The sequence below is a fragment of the Pteropus alecto genome, unplaced genomic scaffold (assembly GCF_000325575.1).
Source record: "Pteropus alecto unplaced genomic scaffold, ASM32557v1 scaffold24, whole genome shotgun sequence".
Lineage (NCBI taxonomy): Eukaryota > Metazoa > Chordata > Mammalia > Chiroptera > Pteropodidae > Pteropus > Pteropus alecto.
The window spans coordinates 4,571,731-4,595,349 of record NW_006439192.1 but is presented as its reverse complement, the minus strand read 5'-3'; the positions used below and the strand labels follow the sequence as shown (position 1 = coordinate 4,595,349).

General features: G+C 36.7%; 2 protein-coding genes across 4 annotated transcripts in view; one reads left to right on the top strand and one right to left on the bottom strand.

Moving 5' to 3' along the window:
• Nucleotides 1-116: 116 nt before the first annotated feature.
• LSM1 (LSM1 homolog, mRNA degradation associated) lies at nucleotides 117-9,126 on the bottom strand. Its single transcript, XM_006916307.3, has 4 exons — nucleotides 8,898-9,126; nucleotides 5,572-5,640; nucleotides 4,136-4,251; nucleotides 117-629 (listed from the first exon to the last, which is right to left on the bottom strand). The coding sequence occupies exons 1-4, from the start codon at nucleotides 8,941-8,943 to the stop codon at nucleotides 459-461; spliced, it is 402 nt and encodes a 133-aa protein (XP_006916369.1). The 5' UTR covers nucleotides 8,944-9,126; the 3' UTR covers nucleotides 117-458.
• A 143-nt stretch (nucleotides 9,127-9,269) lies between these two features.
• The window catches only part of DDHD2 (DDHD domain containing 2), a 65,163-nt gene continuing 50,813 nt past the window's right edge, over nucleotides 9,270-23,619 (top strand). For all 3 annotated transcript variants that reach the window (XM_015592882.2, XM_015592881.2, XM_015592880.2), the window contains exon 1: nucleotides 9,270-9,749. In XM_015592882.2, coding sequence (XP_015448368.1) covers nucleotides 9,426-9,749 — 324 coding nt within the window. In that variant the 5' untranslated portion in view covers nucleotides 9,270-9,425. The remainder of the gene's footprint in view (nucleotides 9,750-23,619) is intronic.

Below are 23,619 nucleotides of genomic sequence, written 5' to 3'. Positions count from 1 at the left end.
TAGCAGCTTGGGTGTTTGACAGAAGGGGAAATCCCAGTGTTTGGGACTTTATAACTTTGAGATGAGAAACTTAATTTTGTCTTTCACTGGAGTCAACTCAAACTGGGGAGATAACATGACAATTTTGAGATTCATATTTTATTTACAAGCAAATAAAGAATGTCCCTTGTAAACTCTAATTTGGGCTGAGAAGAGCAATATAAAGAAGTAGTTGCTGGCTCCACAGTGATTGGTGAAAGGAGTCCATCCCACTGTTCTTTTAAATAATGACTTTGTTATTAAATAGAAAAAAAAAGCCACATGATTTCTTCATGTTGTATATATGTGAAAGAATTCAAAAGAAAAATGTCTTTTCAAAATTCTCCAGTCTCTAGTTAAATGTGTGAAGTGGCTAGAATACCACATTCATTCAGTGATAGCCCCTGTTCCCCAAAAGAAGTAGCCTCTGAGCAGAAGACTTAATACTCATCAAGAGTGTCTGCTCGAGGAATGGAGAGACCTCGATCCTTAAGAGCCTGAACCTTCAGCTTCTCGGCTTCCAGCTTGGTCTGCTGTTCTACCCTTTGTTCTTCTAGTATTTCTTCAATAGACACTTGCTGGAGGGGTGTGTCACTTTCCTTTTCCAAGTCCTACAAAACAAGCAGGTTCGAAAAACTTCAACTGATGACCAAGAATAGAAAACATTACAGATCTAAAGGCAATGGATTCCTATGTGAGGCTTCCGTTATTTTTCATAATGGCTAACAAGGCCTTCTCCTAGAGACAGATAAATTTTACAAATAATGGCTGGCAACACTACTATAGAATACATACTTACAGGAATGTGGTAACAGAAATCAGTAAAAGTGTATAACAAAGCTTAAGGTGGTCTGAAGTCTTACATTAGCCAAGGACTACTATCTCTCCAACTCCAGAGACTCCAAAGACAAATTCCTGAGGCTAAGATGGCTTTAGATAAGTTTTGTATTTTTACATTATCAAAGTCAGCTTAATGTCTAGGGGTTGTTGCTCAATAAGAAGCACTCCTCTCCCTCAAAGGCAAAAAACTGTTCCTCTGTTGCATTAACTAGGAGTCTTTAAATTATAACACAAGACTCATTTCCCCTCTATGGCAAGAAGTCTTCTAGAGAAAACCTCAGCAGACTGGTTAGATTACTAAGCCTATCTGGGCCCAATATATTTCTCTATTTTAATTAAAAATTATTTTGCTTGCTAAAAAAATTATTTTCCTCTCATTTCAAAAATACATGCTCATTGTATGAAATTTAGAAAACAATTAGAAAAAAGATTTTAAAAAAATTACCCATAATTCCAGTATGGAGGGATAACATTTTGGTGACTATCCTTCCAATTTTTCCATGTATATATTTTCAAAAAAACCCACAATGAAAATATTGACTGTAATTTTTTTCACTTAATATGGCACCATATACCATAATATGCTTAATATTTTTATTTTTTTAACATCTCATCAACATTTGATAACCAATCTTGTAATGCAGAATCTTGCTATAAAAGTATCTCACTATCCCAGATTTATTCAGTTCATTCTCTTTAAAATGAACTATAAGTATTATTCTGTGTTTTTGAAACTGGAAAGCCTATACGAACAGGGTATTCTTATTTCTTATCCTCTTCTCTTTCGGTGATAAAATTCTGGGAAGCATTAACACATACACAAACTCTTCAGATGTTCCAATCTATCACTGGATATTAATCTTCATACGTTACCAAAGCCTCAGAACCCACAGGCTGTGACATTATCAAATGGAGGACTCTCATCAGAGAGGTTAGAATGAAAGCCACAGAGATCACATAAACAAACCCTGCCTTGGGTCAAATGTTAACTGCACCCAGCAAAACCTTTGTTATCAAGTGTAACCTGCCTTCACAACCCACAGGTAGCAGCTGAAAGGAAGATCACATTCTTAGCTCAGTGTTCTGCCTCTTAACTTTTCAGTATATTACTTATGCAGCTATTCATGTAGTTATGATGCTGCTTCCCAACAATCAGTCTTGTTACTTAAGACTGTGTTCATCACCATCCTTGAGGCAGAATCCAGGGACTTCTTAAGCAATAGAATGTTTATACAATCCAGATGGTTTCTGGGTATGAGTTTCCCTATGGTTGGCACTTAATTTCTTCCAACTGACTATTGATTCATATAACTATGTAAACATTCCTGAACCATATTTCTTTGGTGGAACCACTGTAAAATTCTGCAGCATCCAAACCATAATATAGAAATAAAAGTACTTTTCTCTACAAAAGGGCTCCAGGAAACAATGAATCTTCAAGAACAAATGCAAGTTCACGTCTTCTCACATACACATCTACATAGGGGCACATCTGTGCCACTATAATTGGCACAGAAAGCATTTCTATAATGTTCACTACTATAAAACTGAAGCAGAGTATGTATAAATAATTTAACTTAAATCAAAATAATGTTTCCTCTTTAAAAACTAAATTCAGAAAAGTATAAAAAAAGGAAAAAATAATCACCCATAATCCTGCTGTCCAGAGATCAGTTAGTTCCTCTTAATATACTGGCAAACCAGTTCACAGTCATTTATTACTCCTTCCTCCTAGCCCTGAGTACTATAATGCTTTATTTCAACCTTTACATAATACAAGGCGATGACAATTTCTGTTTCATAAACATGCAAGAAATAATACACTGAACCCAAAAGATCAACCACTAAAATATTTTAAAAATTAGAAAAAGGTAGTTCATATATTTCATAGCAGCACTTGGGCAGTATTGATTAGTCATTCCTAGCTGTTTCAACAGAAGGTCTCTACAACAATCTGACCCTGCAGAATTATCTCCTTACTTTCTCAAATGGCTTATTAAAAATAGCTATGGGGTGGCTCTATAGTGTAGTGGTTAGCATGTCTGCTTTACATGCAGAAGGTCCTCGGTTCGCACCCCAGGTAGAGCCACAAACCATACCTTGGATGTGCCAGGCCGGGGAGGCGCGCCGATAGCGCATGGGAGGAGACACCCCGCCTTCAGAGATCCAGTTCTTAAGGGGAGATGGCAACATCCGTAGGTCAGGGGCGGAAGTGGGGTGTGGGGGGGAATTAAAGAGGGGGAAAAAATTAAAAAATAATAATAATAATAATAAAATAAAAAAATAGCTATGGACAAAACCACTCCACTCCAAAGATTTCTGAAAACCTGATTTAAGATATGTCTAGGTATTGGGAAACTTTATTAAAAACTTTAAAAACAAAATCGAAAATCAAGCAAATGTCAAAATTTTTTGTTCGTTTTCCTGACAAACTCAATACTCAGAAGCAGCAGGATCAAATCAAAGGTTTTAAATGAGGTACTTTTCTTTTTAAGTAATGTTTCATGTAAAACATGAAATCAAATTTATTTTCTTTTAAAATGTCTGAGTTTTCCTAATAATTTTTTATATATATAGTTTTCTAACACTTTTGTATGTATATATGCAAATGTATGTGTATGTATATGTACATACACACACCCCTACAGTAACAGCACTTTATAACATTTAAGTTTTCAACTGCCAGCTGTCTTCCTGGCACAGATACAAAGGGACCTCCTCCTTGGCTGTAAGCTAAGGATTCAAGTGAAGCTGGGCTCCACCGTCAGGATAGTTCATTGAAAGGTTTCTCTGATAGCCACTCTTTGCTCTTCCCCACTTTAAAAATGTGGATATCACATTGTATGTGCAATGCGTCTCCCCCCACCAAACATGGCTAATTAACTTTTTTCATGAAAAACTACTTTAAATGACTGCAAAATATTCCAATGTATATAAATCTTACTTTATTCAATTATTCTTCTTAAGTTTTTTAATTTTCTGATATTGAGATAGCAGAAATAATATATTAATGAATACATTTGTATGGGATGATATTTATTTTTTAAGATATCAGGTAAAATCAATGATATTTTGCTGCTAATAGAATCAAATCTTTAAAATGCCAAGAGGCACTGAAACAAAGTTATTCTCTGTAACTTTCCTAAACTAATTTGGTGGTTTTCTATGAAAAGCTGGGTGAAATGTGGCAAGTGTATTTTTTCCTCTTGAAAAGACAAAGAGAAACTTAACTAGCACGATTACCAAGATTCATAGCAACTCAATAGTTTTCACTTACTATTTCTCCTAGTAGGACCACATTTTCGCCTCTGACCACAAAAATCCCTCGAGGAATATCACCGTATTTTTTGCCCACGTGAATACGCTCCACAGTCTGATGTAGCACTAAATTAGCTATAAGTGTATAGGGAAGAAATGAAAATATTTAGTTCAAATTATTGGATAAAGGTCCATAACTCAAGCAGTTATTTTGAGTAGAAAAGATTTGGCTGAATATGATTTCCAAACTTTTTAATTCTGGGAAAAGCTAAAATTTCAAACCTTCTCATATTTCATTAAGACACACCACTTAGGAGACTCAGAACAACTATAAACTGAGAGAGTATCTGGGATTATGTTGCACTAATACATGAATGATGGTGGGAAAAAGTTAAGAAAGTTAAATTTGTTTACCATTAACTGCTAATATCAACATGGCTCTAAGAAAATATAAACGAGTAGGGCACTTGGAAAACTCTAAATTAAACTGCAAAGATTAAAACTCTGGTTATTCAGAAAAAGGAAACAGTTTTTCTATGTTGTGTGGATATGTGTGATGATTTACCAAAGATTTAACTTTGTTTCAGTACTTAGGATTCATTTAACCCAATAAAGGTGTCCATGAATTACAATACAGCAAAAACCTATTTTTTCACTTTGTCAGTAATCTGAGAGTAAAGCCAGTATATATTACTTTTCCTTCAAAGTCTGATGAATTTGACATAAGATTTAGAAACCCAATCTGTTAAGAATATTTTTCTCCTTTCTATTGGTACCCTTTGTCTTATTTGAAGAAAAGCAGATATCTATGCTCTTATCTTCTATAACCTCTTATGAGTGTTTCAGTTATGTTGTTTTTCCTCATGCCTAAATCCACTGACTTCGCAGATGTCCAACATATGTCGATATGAACTGAGAAGTTTCTTGAAACAGATGCAAATATAGATCTCTTTAGAAAAAATGCAAGATGCGAAGACAGAATCTTGTGTCTTATGTATCCCTAAGTGTAAATCTTGAGCTAATGTTGGGGTCCCTAAAAAGCTGCAGGAAATACCTTCTATCCAATCTTCATTGGACAGGAAGGGATTACCTTCGGTGCAAGAATTGCTTTGAAGAGTAGTCACACCCAAGCCAATGTACAAATGAGCAGATTTTTCACAGGACTGAGTTTATTTCTATCATTTGGCTCCCTCTAATGGAGAAAATAAAAAAATAGTCCAAAACATTGTTATCATATGTTCTAGTGAAAACCAGTTTTAGAAATACAGCTTGTAAACATACGTTTTTGAACCATCTAATCATAACTTAAGAAACAATGATATGACTCAAAACAGTATTCCCTTATGCCAGACACGTGAAAAAGTTGCAGACAAATTTCAATATGAAATAAAACAAAAATATAATGAACAGCTCTTATTATCCAAAGTATAAGAGAAATCCATAACTAATACATACCAAATTGATCAATGCTTCTCAAAAAGCCTATAAGCGTCCTTCCATCTCGAAGCAGGACCAAGTGCTTTTCTGGAAATAGGAAAAAAAATCTTTAAAAAATGAAAACTGTTAGCTTCAGTGAATTTACGGTAACAACAAAAATAAAGTTAATAGCAGTTTAAGCTCTACTATTTCTTCCAATGTATTTAAGGTGGTATTCACTGGGAAATTAGAAGGACCAAGGTAGCCTGGGGTTTAAAAAGTTAATGGTGAAAAAAATCAGAGTAGTGTGGCGGAGTGGAAAAAGGAGTGGGTGAATAGTCAAGAAGTCTGTCTGGCTCTAGATGCTGATGTCTGAGAGTTAAACCCCCAGAGTGTCATGTCAGTTTCTATATCTGCAAATTGAGAAATTCAGTCTGGATTATCTTATGATCTTAGGTCTAGAATTACTTTCCTCTCAACTTTGAAGAGCTTCTATTTCACACTTTGGAATCAGGGGAGGTTTTAAATAAAAATACCTCAGACATGTAAAATGAGGATGATGATAATAAGCTAGAGCAAAGATTCAATAATACTTATTGAAAGCTATGTTCTGTTCTAGGGCCTAGATATAGTACAGAATAAGACTCAGAAAGTCACCAGCCTTGTGAACTTATATTCCTGGTGGAGGAAAGCAAACAAAACAAAATGACCTATTGTGATTAGTACAATGGAATAATAAGATAGTAGGATAGTACGATGAAGAGAGAAGAGGTGGCTAGGGAAAACCCCTCTGAAGAGGTGACTCTGATTCTGAATAAGCCAGTCATTGGAATAACTAGCAAAATTCATTCATTCGTTTCTTTAATGTCACACATAAAATACTTTCTAGATGCAGAACAGAGGGACAAGATTCTTCCCTGAAAAAATTTATAATTTTCCTTGGGCTATATTTAAGTACTGTAAGAAACCACATCGTAATTAGATGAGACTGAGAGAAACTCTATCTAGCTAGAGGATATATGTGAGTTGGCCCTTGAAAGATAGATAATTTTTGGCCATGGGAAGAAGTGATGGGGAAGGGTAAGGGCAGGAAAATCTATAATTTAGGCAGGAGGGGAAAAAAGGGGCTATGTATCCATATGTTCGGTGAAAAGTTGAGAGTGTGAGGGAAATAACAGGAAATGAAGTCAGAAAAGAACTGGGAGCAGACTGAGTTTGGATTTGATTTTATAGGGGACAGTGAAAGAAACAGTGAAGACTGAACTGGCAAAAAGGGAGACCAGTTGAGGCTATTTCCAGAGTCTGAGACATGAAGAAGAGACCCGAACCAAGGTAGAGATGAGAAGGGAGAGGATGAGAGAACTAAGACTGCGAAGTTGTAAGTAATGGGATTTGTCAACTAATTGAGTTTATGTGGATAGACTCATAAGCGAAAGAGTGGGGTGCTACAGAGATGAGTTAAAGAGGATGCAGAAGAAACAAACTCAGGGTATTAGGTCATTAGCTGTTTGCAATTCTGAAGTGCTATCACAGCACTTATGTACAACTGTCAAGAGACAGTTGGAAATATAAGACTGGAATGCCAAAGAGGTGAGAATTAGAGAGAGCAATTTTAGATAAGGCCACAAAGAGGAGAAACATTTATGAAATCCAGATCTCCTAGAGATTTAAAGAAAGAAGCAGATCAAAGATGGAGCCTATGAGACGATCTATTTTAGGGAACAATAAGAGTTGGAGAGGTAAGAAATTAGCAAGTACCAATACTGGAGAAATCAAGAGTACAGAATTAAGAATCCCATGCTAATAGTATCACAATGCTGCAGTGGGGAGGGGAAAACTCAGAAGAGTGCATTCGACTGATGCCTTTTAAGAATGCAGCTTTAATAGTGCGTGGACAACAAAAACCAAATTTCAGGTGGTCTATGGCAGGCGGTCAGGAAGAGTCAAAATGGAGATGACTCAAGAGGTTTGGGGGTAAAGATATGAAAAAAGGGATTGGGAAACACAACTGAAAAAAATTGAGATGGACAGACAAGAACATAAATGAAAGGAAGGATTCAGGGGGAGAAAGATAGAAGGGATGAAAAAAAAGGATATTAATGGAAGAAGGTTCCAGAAGCAGTGGAAAGAAAGTATTAAAAGACAAGCTAAAAGGGAAGAATACTTTCTACTCAATGAGAGGATGGGTGAAAATACAGAAAGAATAAAGAAGGAGGAGGATAAGAATGTGTGGGCAGGCAGTGAAGGATGCATATGAAATGGTTTTGCACCTTTCAATAAAGAAAGGGGCTTGGAATCTATAATAAAGAGATTAGAAGGTTTGAGAACAAATATCATTTTTAATATAATGAAAGGATGTGTTAGGGACTCAAATAATTCAGATTTATAACAAGAGGGCATCCTCAGAAAACTAAAACTGAAGATTTCATTACACATTACAAATAGGCTTGTACAGTGGTTATTTATATGAATTTGATCCGATTTACACTACATTTCCCTTCAATAGCAAAATCACTAATTTGGATTTAAAAATGACTTTAGACAATAAAAAGAGTTTAATTATACACTCACTCTTTAATTTGCATATACTATAACTGCAGAAATTGTAGTAACTTGTTTGGAACTGTGTGTAAACCATTTTGCAACAATCACAAATTAACGAGACATCGCACGATTAAAACGATTACAAAAATGCTGCTTGAGGAATAATTCACAGATGAGAGGTGGGCAAAAGGAAAGACAAGACAACTCTAAGTATCTCCTCTTTTGTACAGAACTGAGCTCTTCAGGACAATGATTAGGAGTAAGGGAGATCTTTTTAATAAAAGCAAAAAAAAATTGTCTTAAGGGAAAAAAAAGTGTGAAGTGACTCAGTCTTTCCAGAAAAGTCAATACCTTGTCTGGCAGTGAACTTTACTACCATAACCTGGAAATGCTAAAGACCCTCACAGTAAAAGAATACTGCAAATGAATACACAGCATAAAGCCTGTGTTTACTGCCAATGAAGTCCTAAAGCTGCTGTCTTAATATTTTCATTTCTTGATGAACCCTTTAAGCAGTCTCATCCATCCACCAGTAACAATGTGGTACTTCAGCTGCGTCCCTCGTAAGCAGGAGAGAATTCTATAGCTTGTGGCTGACACGCCCGTGAACTGGTATTGTCTGCGAGGGGCGGGATAGCAGGCTAGGAGCTGGGCAAACGGTGTGTCCCGTGGCTCCTCCATTCCGTGGAAGATGTTAACGCCAAACGAGCAGAACTGTGCTAAAAACACACCGCCCCCTGTCCCAAGCCCCCTCGAAAGAGGCACCCTTCGCAAGGAAGGCTCTCACCCCGGACTTCACCCGAAGGAGATGAACTACTTACTGTCAATGTCCTCGATGAGACTGGCGGTGCCAGGCATATAATTCATTTTGAGCTGAGATAAGGCTGCAATGTGTAGTGAGGGTGCGCCAGCGCGTCCAACACCTCCTCCCTCCTAACGTACCCGCCGCCTCCTCGGGACCGAGACAGGAACCCGAGCAAGGACCAGGAATCCTGCCCCGGCTTTCAGCCGCCGGGGCCTGCCGGAAACTCCTCCATATTATCTCCACCCACTTCCGGTATCACGTGCCCGGCCTCGGGAAGGGGCGGGCCGTGGTGCGATCCGCGGCTACACTTTCTCCCTTCCTGAAGAGAGGAGAAAAGGAATCTAGATTGCATAGGTGGTGGGAAAATGTACTCTCTCTTTTAAGGAACATCGTGTCGCTCCTGGTCTTCCTGCTTCTTAGACCCCAGCGTTACTGATCTCTGTTCTTCAACTCTCAGGCACGACAGCCGAACGGGCGGAACCGGCCCTGGGATTGGCTGTTGTCGTCCGACCCCCTTCATTGTTGTCCATTCCCTTTCGCTGGCATGAGCGTGCGCAATGGGCCGGCCGTGGGGGGCGGGAAGTGCCTCGGAGCAGGGAAACCCATGTCGGCCTTAAGGCGCTCGGGCTACGGCCCCAGTGATGGTCCGTCTTATGGCCGCTACTACGGGCCTGGGGGTGGAGATGTGCCCGTGCACACACCTCCACCCTTATATCCTCCTCGCCCTGAACCTCCTCACCCTCCCATTTCCTGGCGGGTGCGCGGCCCGGCTGAGACCACCTGGCCGGGAGAAGGCGGAGGAGGTGATGGCTATTATCACTCTGGAGGCACCTGGACAGAGCCGGGTCGACCTGGAGGAAGCCACCAGGTAAGCTTTGCGCCATCTGCCCAGGGGAGGTGGGAAGGTCTAATAGGGGGTTCTTTGGAGGTAAGGGCCATTGGGATTGATATACCTCCGGAGTTCGTAATGGATCGGGTATCATATTTGTTTTCCTTTTGGTTGGGGGGGGTTGTAGAGATACGACTGGGGTCGTGGGTGGGGTATGCTTGTGTTCTCTTTGCCCTCCTTTTCTGCTTCGACTATAATAAATGTTTATTACCATCAGAAAGGAAAAAAAAGATTCTGCGCTGACTTGCTAAGCTCATTAGAGGACGCGGAATCTCTCGCCTGGGAAGGATTTGGGGCTGAAGTGACCCGGCTCTGATTTTTGAGCTCTAACACAATTTATCCTGCGTGGCTTGTCAGGCCGGCTCTTCTCCAAGAAGGGAGGTGGCTGCAGCCCCCGCCGTCACTCAGCAACACCCCCCGCCCTCCCGCGGGGAAGGAACGTGAAAGAAGGGGGAGGCGATCTGGGCATTTAGCCGTTTGCCCCTAAAGCTTTGCCCGGGGTTGAATCACGAATTATCAGTGTTTTAAAGCACTTTTACATGGATTATTTTATTTAATCTTCACGGTGACTGTAACATAAATGTTTTTACGGCGTCCCTATTTTACGATTAAAGAACCGTTGGCTCTGAGAGGATAACTCACTTGGTCAATATAGTCGGACCTACAACATTTTATTTCTTGAATTCCTGCCAGAAATATGCAGTACTTCGTTTTATTAATGCAGTATTCATCGTAGAGAATTATCATTATAGGGTGGGGGGCACATCTCTCCTTTCCTTCAGGAATTATAACATCCTCATTGTTGGAAAATGTAGTGAAATTCCCATACGTTGCTAGTGGGGATGTGAAATGGTTCAGTGCTTTGGAAAATAGTTTGGCAGTTCCTCAACACGTTAAGCATAGAGTTAGCATATTACTCAGCAAGTTGGCTCTTAGATATATTCCCAAGGGAATTGAAAGTATGTTCACATAAAAACTGTACACACATATTCATAGCAGCGTTATTTATAATAGCCAAAAAGTGGAAATAACCCAAGTGTTCATCAACTGATGAATAGGTAAAGTATGGTATATTCATACAATGAAATTAGCCATAGAAAGGAATGAAGTATTGATATGTACATTCCAGCACATGGATGAACCTTGAAAACTTCACACTACATGAACAAAACCAGTGAAAAAGACCACATAGCATATGATTTCATTTACATGAAATGTCTAGAATATGCAAATCTGTAGAGACAAAGGTTAGTGGTTCCAGGGGCTGGGGGACTGAGGACATTGGGAGTGATAAGTAAAGGGTATGGAGTTTCTTTTTGAGATGATGAAAATATTCTAGGATTAGTAATGATTTCATGACTTTGAATTTACTAAAAACTATTAAATTGTACACTTTAAAAGGGTGGGTTTTATGGTATGTTATGTCTTTAAAAAATTGTATGCGAAAATCATAGTGAAAGTTCCATATTTTCTGTCTAAATCTGGAGTAAGTAGCCTGTGGGACTTTAATCCCATGGTAGAGTAATGAAATGCTTGGCCTATAAGTAGGCAAACTAGACTGAAGATAAGTGAAGGGAAAAAGGAGAGGATCACTAAACTGATGACCTCTACTTGGGCTTGCCGTATTACCCAAACAAAGGTGCGTTTTCAGGGTAAGGTTAGAGAAGTTAAGATTTTAGTAACGTGTAATTGTAAGGTATGGTTGGAGCATAGGCATGCACATAGAGTGAGTGGTGGTACTGGAGTAGTTGGAGATAAAGCTGGAATGTATAATAGGCATTTGTAGAGCATATCATGAGTTTATTTTTCAGGTTTCTGAAAGTTGAAAAGTATAGGATTATAATTTATGCAGCAATAGAAAGTTAATACAAAAATATGCATATTGTCACAGATGTTACAACTGTTTTTTCCAAATTCATTGTTTTGTCTTTTAACTTTATCGTGGTTTGGACATACAAGTTTTACATTTTTATATAATCAAATATGTCAAACAAAAAAAGTACAGGAGATTTTTAAAACCTTACTACTCAACAAGTGTGGTCCTTTGACCAGAGCTTCATTGTTGCTTGGAGGTTGTTAGAAATACAGACTCTCCTGCTGCAGACTTACTGCTGCAGTTTAATAACAACCCCCCAGGTGATTCGTATGCATGTTTATGTTTGAAAAGCACTGCTTTATAGAATTTTGAGATGATGTTGCACTGAATCACTACAAAGACTTGACTCTATCTTTACATATTTAAATATGGCAGGGAAAAAAATAGAAATCTACTTCTTTCTGTTTTCTTTTTTTCTTTACCTTGTTAACTATACTTACAGCACTGTAGTTTGATCCCTGAACTAGCAGCATCTGCATTACCTACAAGCTTGTTGGAAATGCAGTATCTCAGGCCTTGCCCCAGACTTAGCAAATCAGAATGTGCATTTTACTAAGATCCCTAGATAATTTACATGTTCTACCAGATCAAATCATAGATAGATAGATAGATAGATAGGGCACAGATGCTCTGAGATAGAAGCTAGAAGGCACAGATTAGATTATATCCTAATCTTGGAAGTGATATACTCTCATATTGGTCATAGAAAGCAGCCCTGGTACAATGTCTGAGGCCAGTTCACAAGGATGTGAATACCAGGAGGCAGGGATTATTGGGAGTCATCTTGGAGGGGGATTACAAATTACAAAGGAACGGGGAGACTGACAGCTCAATTAGGCCCCCAGAGTAGTTCAGAAGAGAGGTAAAAAGGCATGCGTTTAGACAAGTTTTTATTCAACATTTTCAAACATACAGAAAAGTTGAAAGAATTGTGCAATGAATACCCATATATCCCCACCTAGGTTCTGTAATTAGTATTTATTATATTTGCTTTATCACATCTCTTATTTTTTGGATGTATTTCAAAAACAAGTTACTAGAGTTAATAGAGTTAAAAGATATTTTCAAAGGTGTATATCAATTGGAAGCAAGGGATGAAGGAGAAACAGAAGGTGATTGAGGTTTTAGTATTTGATAGGAATAAAAAGGAAGAGGAACAGGTTTTTATGGTTTAGTTTTTTACCAAAAGAACTAGCGATTTGTTAATAGAAGAGCTTTAAAAAAATATGAAATACAAAGAGCTGGCAAGAGTTTATGTACTGCTTTTATTTCATTTCTGTTGGAAGCCAGTTAGTCACAGTGGTTAGTCATGTGCCAAGCTCTGCATGCAATGTATGCGATTGATTAAAAAGAAGTTTGTGATTTTCCTGTTGTTGTTTTTAATGTCAAATTTTAGAGTCTTTGTGGCATCCAGGAGTTGTTGTCTGTGGGAACAAAACAATAGATGTAGGGGGGCTCAAGGGGGCTCACGGGGGCTGGAGATAATGAGTTGAGAGTCATCAGATATCAGCATAGATGAGTTACCAAACGGTACCTTTTCCTGGGGAGGTCTTTGGGAGTCTAGTATAGGCAACAGCTTAAAAGGATCCAAAAGAAGACAATGAGAGAATTCTCAGAAAGATAGTAGGAAAGTTGCGCAATGCAGACCAAGCAAGGATACAATTATTTTGCAGGTAAGTGATAGGAAAATTGAAAAGAAGCTGTAGGATTTGGTAATTAAAAAGGTATTGTTGATTTTCACGGTGGGAGTTTAAAATAGTGTTAAAGTAATGAGTGGGAGGTTTGGATGAGAAGATAGTGTAGACTGTACTTCCAGAAGTTAATAAATGAGAAAGTGGTCACTTGACTGGGAACCAGGATTGAGGGAAGAATTTTTAGGATTAGGTGGCTTGAGTATGTTTAGAAGCAGAGGAGAGTAACCTAGTAGACTGAGAAAAAAGATGTAAACAAAGGGTTGGCATATGGCTTGGGGAGAGGAAGATTAAGAAGTGAGGAAGAGTTGAGACACCTTCTCAAGCTTAAGGGGCATAGAGTAAGTTGAGTTCAAGGGGAGGGACACTGAGGAGTTTATAGCTCTTGGTGTCCTTTCTTGGTGAAGCAGGAGGCTAGGTCACTTGAGAGTAAAGGAAGCGAGATGCAGTAAGCTGGGAACTTGATATGGTAAATGTTTGAATCAGGTGCTGGGGAAAGGTGGAAATTGGAAATTGTTGAGAAGCATGGGAGACATTTAAATGAAATTTAAAATAAATTTGTGATAATGGTCAAAACGTGCTTTCGATGGTCATAAAATGTTTTTTAGTGATTTTGGAATATATACCTATAAAAGTAATTTATACTGTACTTTTCTAATAATTTTTGTCTAATTCTTGTGAAAAATATACACCAATTTGTAAATGGAACTTAGGTAGTAGCAGCAGTAATCAGATTCCTCTGCTGATAGATTTGTTTGGGCTGGAGTAATTTGTTTGGGCGGGTTGCTAAGTCACTTTATAAATTTAACCATATATTTACTTTTTACAAAACTTGTTAGTTCTAAGATAAATATGAAAGGAGTTGACTCCAGCCTTCATCTGAGATTTAGGCATTTCTTCTTCTCAGAAGAAAGTAAATAAATTTATTATCTTCTTACATAATTTTAATCAAATTTACTTTGCCACAAAACTTTAATTCACATTATTACCACTTGTGAAAACCATTTATCATCTCTAATTTACATCATCATTTATCACCTTTGTCTAGTTTCAGAAAACAAAAAATTTGGAAAGAGTTCGGCATGTGATAAAATTGGCAACTTGGTTTATAGAACAGAGATTAGCTTCAGCAGCTTCCTGGGAAACCAGATGCTATTTCATAGAATTAGTGTCATGTTAGGAGGTGTCATGAGCTGCAGACTTTCATTGTTACCGAGGATATTTTTAGATTTGTTCCCTTTTGTCTAAAAAGGGAGAAAAAAGTGAAGACAGTCTTTTTTATTAAGACTTAAAGAAATTAATAATTTTTGTCACTTCATTGAGGACTTTTTTTGTTTGTTTAAAATTATGGTATATTTATATACTATAAGGTTTACTTTTTTAAAGGTATGGTTCTGTGAGTTTGACAGATGCATACAGTCATGTAACCACTACCACAGTCGAAGTATAGATGTTGATCCATCTTTAAAAAAAAAAGACTCCTAGGATAAGATGGATATTTAATTTTCATTCATCTCTAAACCCCATTAAAATTATTGAAAAGGAACCGTTTTTTATTTGTTTTTCAAAAAGTATCATTATGAGCTCATTTGCATAACATGTATGTATATATTCAATATTTTGAATGTGTTTCAGTCATAATTATTTTTATTGCTTAAATGATCCCATAGTATGCCAATGAGAGCCTCTTTTTGGCTTCTAAGTCCTTTTGACATGACCCATTGATTTTTGACAGCTTCTTTAATTACTGGTACAAGTTGTGTCAGGCTCATTTTGTTTATATTCTGTCCCAGACATAAAATTAGCCATTCATTTAAGAAATCTTGATTAAAAAAAAAAAACAAAAAAAAAACAGAGAATTATATTTAGAAGCTGTTTATGTCAGAATCCAGGTAGGAAAACAGAACCTACACTAGTTTTTTTAAAAGATAGATTTTGATTTAGGAAATTAGTTAAACGGATATTGGAAATCTGAAAAGACAAAAAAAGAAAATGGAAGTAACCTGGAGGATAGTAACTGCAGGAAACATCTACAACTCCTAAGGCTAGGAAATAAAGAGATGAGGTTAGGGTTATTGGAACCTTGGACAAATTTTGGTTCCTAACAATATTAAGATATTTACAAATACTTGCAATAATCATCCTACAACAATATGTAAAATAAGTTCAAAGTAATGTCAGTTTCCGATTCTGGCATGACAGTGTGAGGAACTTTGTGGACCCAGTCTCCAGTTAAATGGGTGAAAATTATTTTTAAAAAGCAAAGTCTCTGGAAATGGTTCTAGGAACTATAGCAAACGAAGAAACATTCATTTTAGAAAATTTACTCATTCTCAGTAAGAACAGTGAGAATCTGCTCTTTGAACCAAAACCTGTTCCATCCCTTCCTCTCCCAGCTCAGTGAGACAGAAACTCCATTACAGATTGGTACTGCAAGAAAAAAGGGCTCCTTCCCCCAGATCCCAGTTAGATGGTTATCATCCTGGGAGGGGTAGCACATCAGCATTTCTCATCTTGTCCCCAGCTGCTGTTTCTGAGGTCAGATTCTCGGCAAGTTTGGCCAGGTAATGGTGGTTCCCTTCCTCTGTACCAGCCCTGCTTGTGGCATGGAGGCTTTACTTTGGGCAGGGCACTGCTAAAAATACTGGGGCTGTCATTACCCTTACCCTGGATTGTAAGGCAAGCTGAGAAGGCCTGAGGCTATTGCCTTTCCTTGCCTACCCCAGTGCTCAGCTCTGAAAGTAGGGGTGTCTTTTGGAGAACCATACCATTGTCCCCACCCCAGCTGCAGAGTGTGGCTCAGATATTTATTTGGAGGCAGAAGCAGGCTGTGAAACATGTAGCTCCTATTTTTTTTTTTTTCCAAAGGAACTGACTTTATTTGCAGCAGAGTGTGGAGAAGCTGAAGCCTAATGATGTTCTCAAAAACTGTGGAAGTTGTTGTGAAAGGCAACTGGGGAAAAATTGGTAAATTCTTTGGAGAAATAGATTAAACTGTAGGCCAGCTAGTTTGTTGCAGAGAACTAGGGAGAAAGATAGCAGTGAAGAACGCTTTGGGGTCAGAACAAATCTCAAACACTGACTTTGAGAAGTGCCTCTTCTAAGAAGCCCAAATTTGGCTGGATCAGTTTGTGGAACAATTTATGTCCCAGGGTCTTGTTGAAAACAGTAGAGAAGTCAGCTGGAAATTGTGGAGCTTTAACAGCTAGCTGTGGTCAAGGAAAGATACACGTGTGCACGCACACACGCAAACTCATTAAAGAAATTAAGATGCTACATTAGAAAATATTCACTTAATGCAAAAAAAAGCAGTAAAGTAAGGCTAGAAGAACAAAAACAGACATGAGATATAGAAAACAAAGAAGCAAAATGGCAGATATAAACCCAATTATATCAATAATAGCATTAAGTGTGAATGGATTAAACAAAGATTATCAGAATGAATTAAAGATCAAACTATATTACTATATATTCTTGGCATAGAGCTCCTGAAATCCTTGTAAATTCCTAAGTGATAAGAGTACTGGGAACATTTTTTGTTCTAATATTTGGTCTGTGACCCCAGTTCCTGACATAGGGCTCCTAAATCCCTTAGAATTTCCTGGGTGATAGGAGTCTTTTGTTTTAATGTGATTCTGGGTGTTCTTGTGGATGGCTCGTGGATGGGGCTGGTCACTAGAAAGACTAAGCCATGATTAGAAGCTTAGAATTTTCATCCCCGCGCCTCGATCTCTACAGAGGGAAGAGGGGAGAGGGTCTGGAAATGAAGTTAATAATTGATCATGCCTTTTGAGGAAGCCTACATAAAAATCCCAATAGTATGGGGTTCAGAGAACTTCCAGGTTAGTAGCATAACCACATACTGGGAGGGTGACAAATCTCAACTCTGGGAACAGAAGCCTTTGTGCTTGGGACCCTCCCAGACCTTGACCTATACGTCTCTTCGTCTGGCTGTTCATCTGTATCCTTTATCATATTTTTTAATAAACTAGTAAACATAAGAATTTCCCGAGTTCTGTGAGCTCTACTAGCAAATAATCAGATCAGCGGGGTGGAGGTCATGGGGACCTCCGATTTGTAGCCATGTGGGACAGAAGTTGTGGGTAACCTGGGGACCTATTAATTGTGATTAGCATCTGAAATGGGACTGAGCCGGTAATTTGTGGGATCTGGCATTATCACCAGGTAAATAGTGTCAGAATCGACTTAAATTGTAGGACATCCAGATGGTGTTTCAGAATTGCTCGTTGTGAGCATAAAAACCCACACATCTGGTATTAGAAGCATTGTGAATGTAGTAGTAGTCTGAGAGTAAAGGAGAAACATAGGAGTCAGAGATTTTTTCTTTTTAGCTGTCTCTAGGAAAGACACTTCAGATAAAGATACAGAAATGGCTTAAAAGTAAAAGGATGGAAAAAGAAATGTAGAAACAGTAATTAGAAGACACGATGAAAAGGTCAATCCATCAGGAAATATAACAATTATAAATATATATGCACTTAATAACAAAATACCAAAATATGCAAAGGAAAAACTTATAGGAATAAATGGAGAAGTAGACAATTCAATAATAATAGACTTCAGTACACCACTTTTAATAATGGATAGAACAACTAGACATTAAATCAACAAGGAAGTAGAAGATCTGAACAACACTATAAACCAACTAGACCTAATAGAGATTTATGGAACGCTGCACCCAACAACATAATAACGTTCTTCTCAAGTGCACGTGAAACATTCTTTGGGATAAACCATATGCTAGCCATAAAACAAATCTTAATAAGTATAAAAGGATAGAAATAATACAAAGTATGTTTTCTAGCACCAATGTAATGGAATTAGAAATTAGTAGCAGGAAAAACTTTGGGAAACTCGCAAATATGTGGAAATTAAATAAAACCACCTAAATAACCATCAGGTTGAAGAAGAAAACAAAAGAGTTAAAAAATACTTTGAGATGAATGAAAATGAAGACACAACATTCCAAAACAGGAGATGCAGTTAAAGTAGTAGTGCTTAGCAGGAAATTTATAGCTGTAAATGCCTGTATTAAGAAAGAATGACCTCAAATCAGTAACCTAACCTTCCATCTCAAGATACTGGAAGAAGAAGAAAAAACTAAACTGAAAGCAAGCAGAAGGTAGGAAATAATAGGTATAGAGTAGAAATTAATAGAGCATAGGAAAACAATAGAGAAAATCAATGCAACTAAAGGCTGGTTCTTTGAAAAGATCAACAAAATTGATGAACCTTTAGCTAGATTGTCCTAGGAAAAAAGAGAAGACTCAAATTATTGAATCAGAAATGAAAGGGGACATTATTACTGATCTCACAGAAATCAAAAGGGTTATAATAAAATATTATGTATACTATTATATGCTAATAAATTAGGTAACGTAGATGAAATGGAGAAATTCCTAGAAAGATACAAACTACCAAAACAAACTCAAGAAGTAGAAAATCTGAATAGACCTATAACAAATAAAGGGATTGAATTGGTAATTAAAATAAAACTATTCATAAAGAAAGCCCAAGCCCAAGTGGACTGGTGAATTCACTAGTGAATTCTACCAAACAGATACCAATTTTTTATAAACTCTTTTTAAAAATATGAGAGCACACTTCTAAACTCATTCTATGAAGCATTATTACCCTGATACCAAAATCAGACAAAGATATCACAAAAAACACAAGCCAATTTCTCTTATGAATACAGTGCAAAAATTCTCAAAAAAAAAAAACCAAACCGAATTCAGCAACATATAAAAAGAATCATATGCTATGACCAACTGGGATTTATCCCAGAAATGCAAGATTGATTTAACATGTGAAAATCAATTAATGTAATTCACCATATCAATTGAATAAAAACCAAAACTCCAATGATTATCTCAATAGATATAGAGAAAACATTTGATGAAACCTAACGCTTTTTCATGACAAAAATGCTTCAGGAAAATGAAATTTTTTTAAATGTAATAAAAGGCATCTATAAAAAACCCATAGCCAACCTTGTACTTAATGATGAAATAGTGGATGCTTTCCCATAAAGTCAGGAACAAGTATATCTGCTCTTGCTATCTATTCAACATTGTACTGGAGGTTCTAGTCAGGACAGTTGGACAAGAAAAAGAAATAAAAAGGCATATATAACGTGTATGTCTGTATGGGATAGAATTGACAGTCCAGAAATAAATCCATGTGTCTGTGGTCATTTGAATTTTGACAAGGATGCTAAGACCATTCAGTGGAGGGAAAGAATAGTCTGTGGCACAACATATGGTGGTGCCATGACAAGTGGATAGCCGAACTTATGTAGTTCAGAGGACACTATCAAGGAAGTGAAAAGAAAATGTTTGCAAATCATATATTTGAAAAAGCACTTGTACCTGAAACATATAAAGAAGCTTAAAACTGAACAATAGAAATAGAAATAACCCAATTTAAAAATAGCAAAACATCTGAATAGACAGTTCTCTAAAGAAGGTATACAAATGGCCATTGAGCACATGAAAAAATGCTCAACATCATTACTTATTAGGGAACTGCTAATAAAAACTACAAAGGAAACGTTCAGTTATGTTCAGGAAAACATGATACTATATTTACATCGAAATTGCACATTCATGTTGGACTGAGACTTTGAAAATAACTTTTATATACTTTTGTTTAACCCCTTTTGAAATGTATAAAATGTTCATTTATAGTTCTAAATGTGATGTTTTTCAGCATTCTACCTATAGGAGGGTATAGGACACTGAGCAATATGTTTGGGTCTTATCATTGTCATGAGTAGAGTGAAGGGTAAGAGGGTGGGAGAGTTAAGAGTCACTTTTGACAAGTTGTATCAAAGGAAACTATACTTTTAGTTTTTTAAAAAATTGGTTTTTAATGGTTTTATATATATTTATTTCCCTGTAAATAAGAATTTTAAGACTGACCAAAAAACCCAACTACAGTGAAATACCAATTCACATCCAGTAGGATGGTGATAAAAACAAACAAAACCACAGAAAAAACATGTATTGGTGAAGATGTGAACAATTAGAACCCTGATATATTGCTGATGGGAATGTAAACGCTGCAGCTGCTTTGGAAAATAGTTTACCAGTTCCTCAAATTATTAAACAGAGTTACCATGTGACCCAGCAATTGTACTTCTAGGTATATACTCAAGAGAACTGAAAACATGTGTCCACATAAAAAATTATTAATGAATATTTGTAGCAGTATTATTCAAAGTAGCCAGAAAATGGCAACAATCCAAATGCCCATCAACTGACAGAGAAGCAAAATGTAGTATTTGTATACAGTAGAATGTTATTTGGCTACACAAAGGAATGAAGTACTGGCACATGCTACAACACAGTTGAACCTCAAAAACATTATGCTAGATGAAAGAAGCCAGTCACAAGATATCACATGTTCTGTGATTCCATTTATATGAAATATCCAGAATCTAGAGAGACAGAGAAGGTAGGTAAGTGGTGGCATAGGGGTGGGTGGGAGGATGGGGAGATAGGAGGGTATAGGTAAAGGGTACAGTATTTCCTCCTGAGGTTTTCAAGATGTTCTAAAATTGATTGTGGTAATGATTGCACATATCTGTGATTGTACTAAAAACCACGCAATTATATGATTTAAATGAGTGAATTGTATGATAGTGAACTCTATAATTCTTATCTCATTAAAGCTGTTAATAAAAATAATAATGACAATATTATGACTAACAGTTAACTAATGGATGCAGTTTCGGCTTCTTTGCAGTTCAGCTTGTCCTTAGAATATATTCCACTGAGGATGTACGGTCAAAATAATGTGATTTAAAAGTCGTTTGAAATAGTTTTTTTTTCTGTGTGGTTAGTTAGCAACTTGGTAGTTATTATATTCACTGACTTTTCCTGTAGCAAAAAACAACTCCAAGAGTTGTTGTGGCTTACGGTAATAAACATTTATTTCTTTCTCATGTTCTGAGTTTACTGCAGTGTCTCTTTTCCAGACTTCCAGTAGGGTTCAGGTTTGCAAATGTGTCTTCTCATTCTGGGACTCAAGCTGAAATCATAGCTTCTATATGGGATATGCTGATCTCATGGTGGAGGGTAGGAGTGCAAAAGGGTTGTTAGGATTTGTATCGACTTCCAAATCCTTTAGAACTGGCACACTTCACTTTTACCCATATTTGTTTGTTTTACACAAAAGGTTAAAATACATTTTTTAAACATGTGAGTTTATACTTGTACCTTCAGTTCAAATCCACCATACATGGTTCTTCCTCTTCTTTCTCCATTCAATATGTTATCTTCTTTTCCCATGTGAAAATACTAGTTCCCAGTAACCTTGCTATTGTTTATTTCCTCTATTCTACAATACACACAAAATAGTTTAACAATTAAAACACTAATATCACTAATAATGTTCTCTGTAAAGTTTAATATTTCTTTGAATTTCTTTTGCCTTTAGAATATATACTACTAAGGATATCCATTCAGAAAACTGTTCAAGAGTTACTTGGGTTAATTATTTCTTGTGTATGGTTATCGATTTGTTAGTCTTTTTTAAAAGACAAAGTACAGTTTGAATTCACAGTGATATTTCAATTCAAATTAAGGATTTTAAATTTAAAATTTAATTATTCTTATGTCTCTTATCTCCCACTCTGAAAATACTGATTTCCAACCACACCAACATGATTATTCATTTGCAACAACAATACCCACACAATAATATCAAAATAACAATACTAATAATATTGGTAATTATTAATATGATGACAAAAAAATTCAAGTTTTCTGTTTGTTTTTTGTTCTTGGTCCTCTAGAGTACATATATCTAAGTAGGAATGTCGGTCAAATTACTGTACTTTATATTGAAATAGTTTTACTTTGTGAGGTGGATCTTTCAATTTAATACTCAGTGTTTTTTTTTGTTTTGCTTTCTTTTAGGGATTTAAAAACATTTTGTTATCTTTTATAATTATGTAAAATATTTGCAATTGTTCTAAAGTAAAATGTACAAAATAGTATATTTAAGAGAAGTCTACTTTCAATCCCTGTGCACAGTTTTGTTTTTTAATTTTTTATTATAAAAACATTCTAATATGTAAAAGGAAGAGAATGGTAAAATAAAACTCCCAAATATCCATCACTCATCTTCAGCAATTATCAGGTTATTGTTAATCTTGTTTATTTATATACCCAATCACTTGCTAGACTGTAGTCAATGGTAATTTAAAAATTCGTTACATTATGTTTTAGGATAGTCTTGAGGACAAGTTTGTATTCTAATGAAGGTGATCAGCTCTCCTAGGAGAAAAAGATAATTCATGGAAGATAGAGATAACTTCAGGAGCCAAGTTTTAGGAGGTAAGAGGTTATGTGGTCCAGAGCTATGTGGAAGGACTGGCCTTTTGTAGGGCCAAAGACACTTCTTTAATTCTTTTTGGGAAGACAGTGACAGGTATGGTACACTGGTAGATTTAATAAGTAGAAAGATGAAGGAGTGTCTGCTTTGCTGCTGCTGCTGCTACTTCTACTTCTGTTTTTAAAAAAGTGAAATTTGAGATAAAGTCAGTTGAAAAAAATGAGGGGTGAAAATAAGAGGATATTGGAGACTTGAGGGGACAAGAAGAATAGAATAATTATTCTGGAAAGTGTGATGAAGTGTAATATAGTTGCTAGGTAGTGCTGAGTGTCTACTTGAGATTCGTGGTGATGAATTTATAGTAAAACCAGAGAGATTGTGTTTTTCTCTACCAATATTTATTATATTTAATTAATTTATTTTATGGTGACATTGGTTAATGAAATCCTATGTTACAGGTGTACACTTTAACAGTACGGCATATATATATTTACACTGTGTGTTCATCTCCCATAGTTAGATTTCTTTCTGTCATCATATATTTGACCCCTTTTACCCCATCTACCTCTCCCCTCCCACCTCCTCCCTACCTTCTGGTAACCACTAGGCTATTGTCCATGTCCATGAGTCTCTGTTTGTTTGTCCTGTTCATTTGTTGCTTTTAGGTTTATATCCCACGTATAAGTGATACCATGTGATTTTCAACTTTTTCTGTATGGCTTATTTCGCTTAGCATGATTATCTCGAGGTCCATCCAGGTTGTCCCAAATGACAGTATTTCATCTCTTCTTATGGCTGAGTAATATTCGATTGTATATGTGTATCACAGCTTCTTTAGCCAATCATCTATCGTAGGACACTTCGGTTGCTTCCATGTCCTGGCCACTGTGAATAATGCTGCTATGAACATCGGTGTGCA

Excerpts from the sequence above, each read along its gene's own strand:
- LSM1 (XM_006916307.3), bottom strand. The coding sequence starts at position 8,943 with ATGAATTATATGCCTGGCACCGCCAGTCTCATCGAGGACATTGACA. Across the intron at positions 5,641-8,897 it reads TCTCATCGAGGACATTGACA|AAAAGCACTTGGTCCTGCTT; the intron begins GTAAGTAGTTCA and ends TCCTATTTCCAG. Across the intron at positions 630-4,135 it reads TGGTCCTACTAGGAGAAATA|GACTTGGAAAAGGAAAGTGA; the intron begins GTAAGTGAAAAC and ends CTTGTTTTGTAG.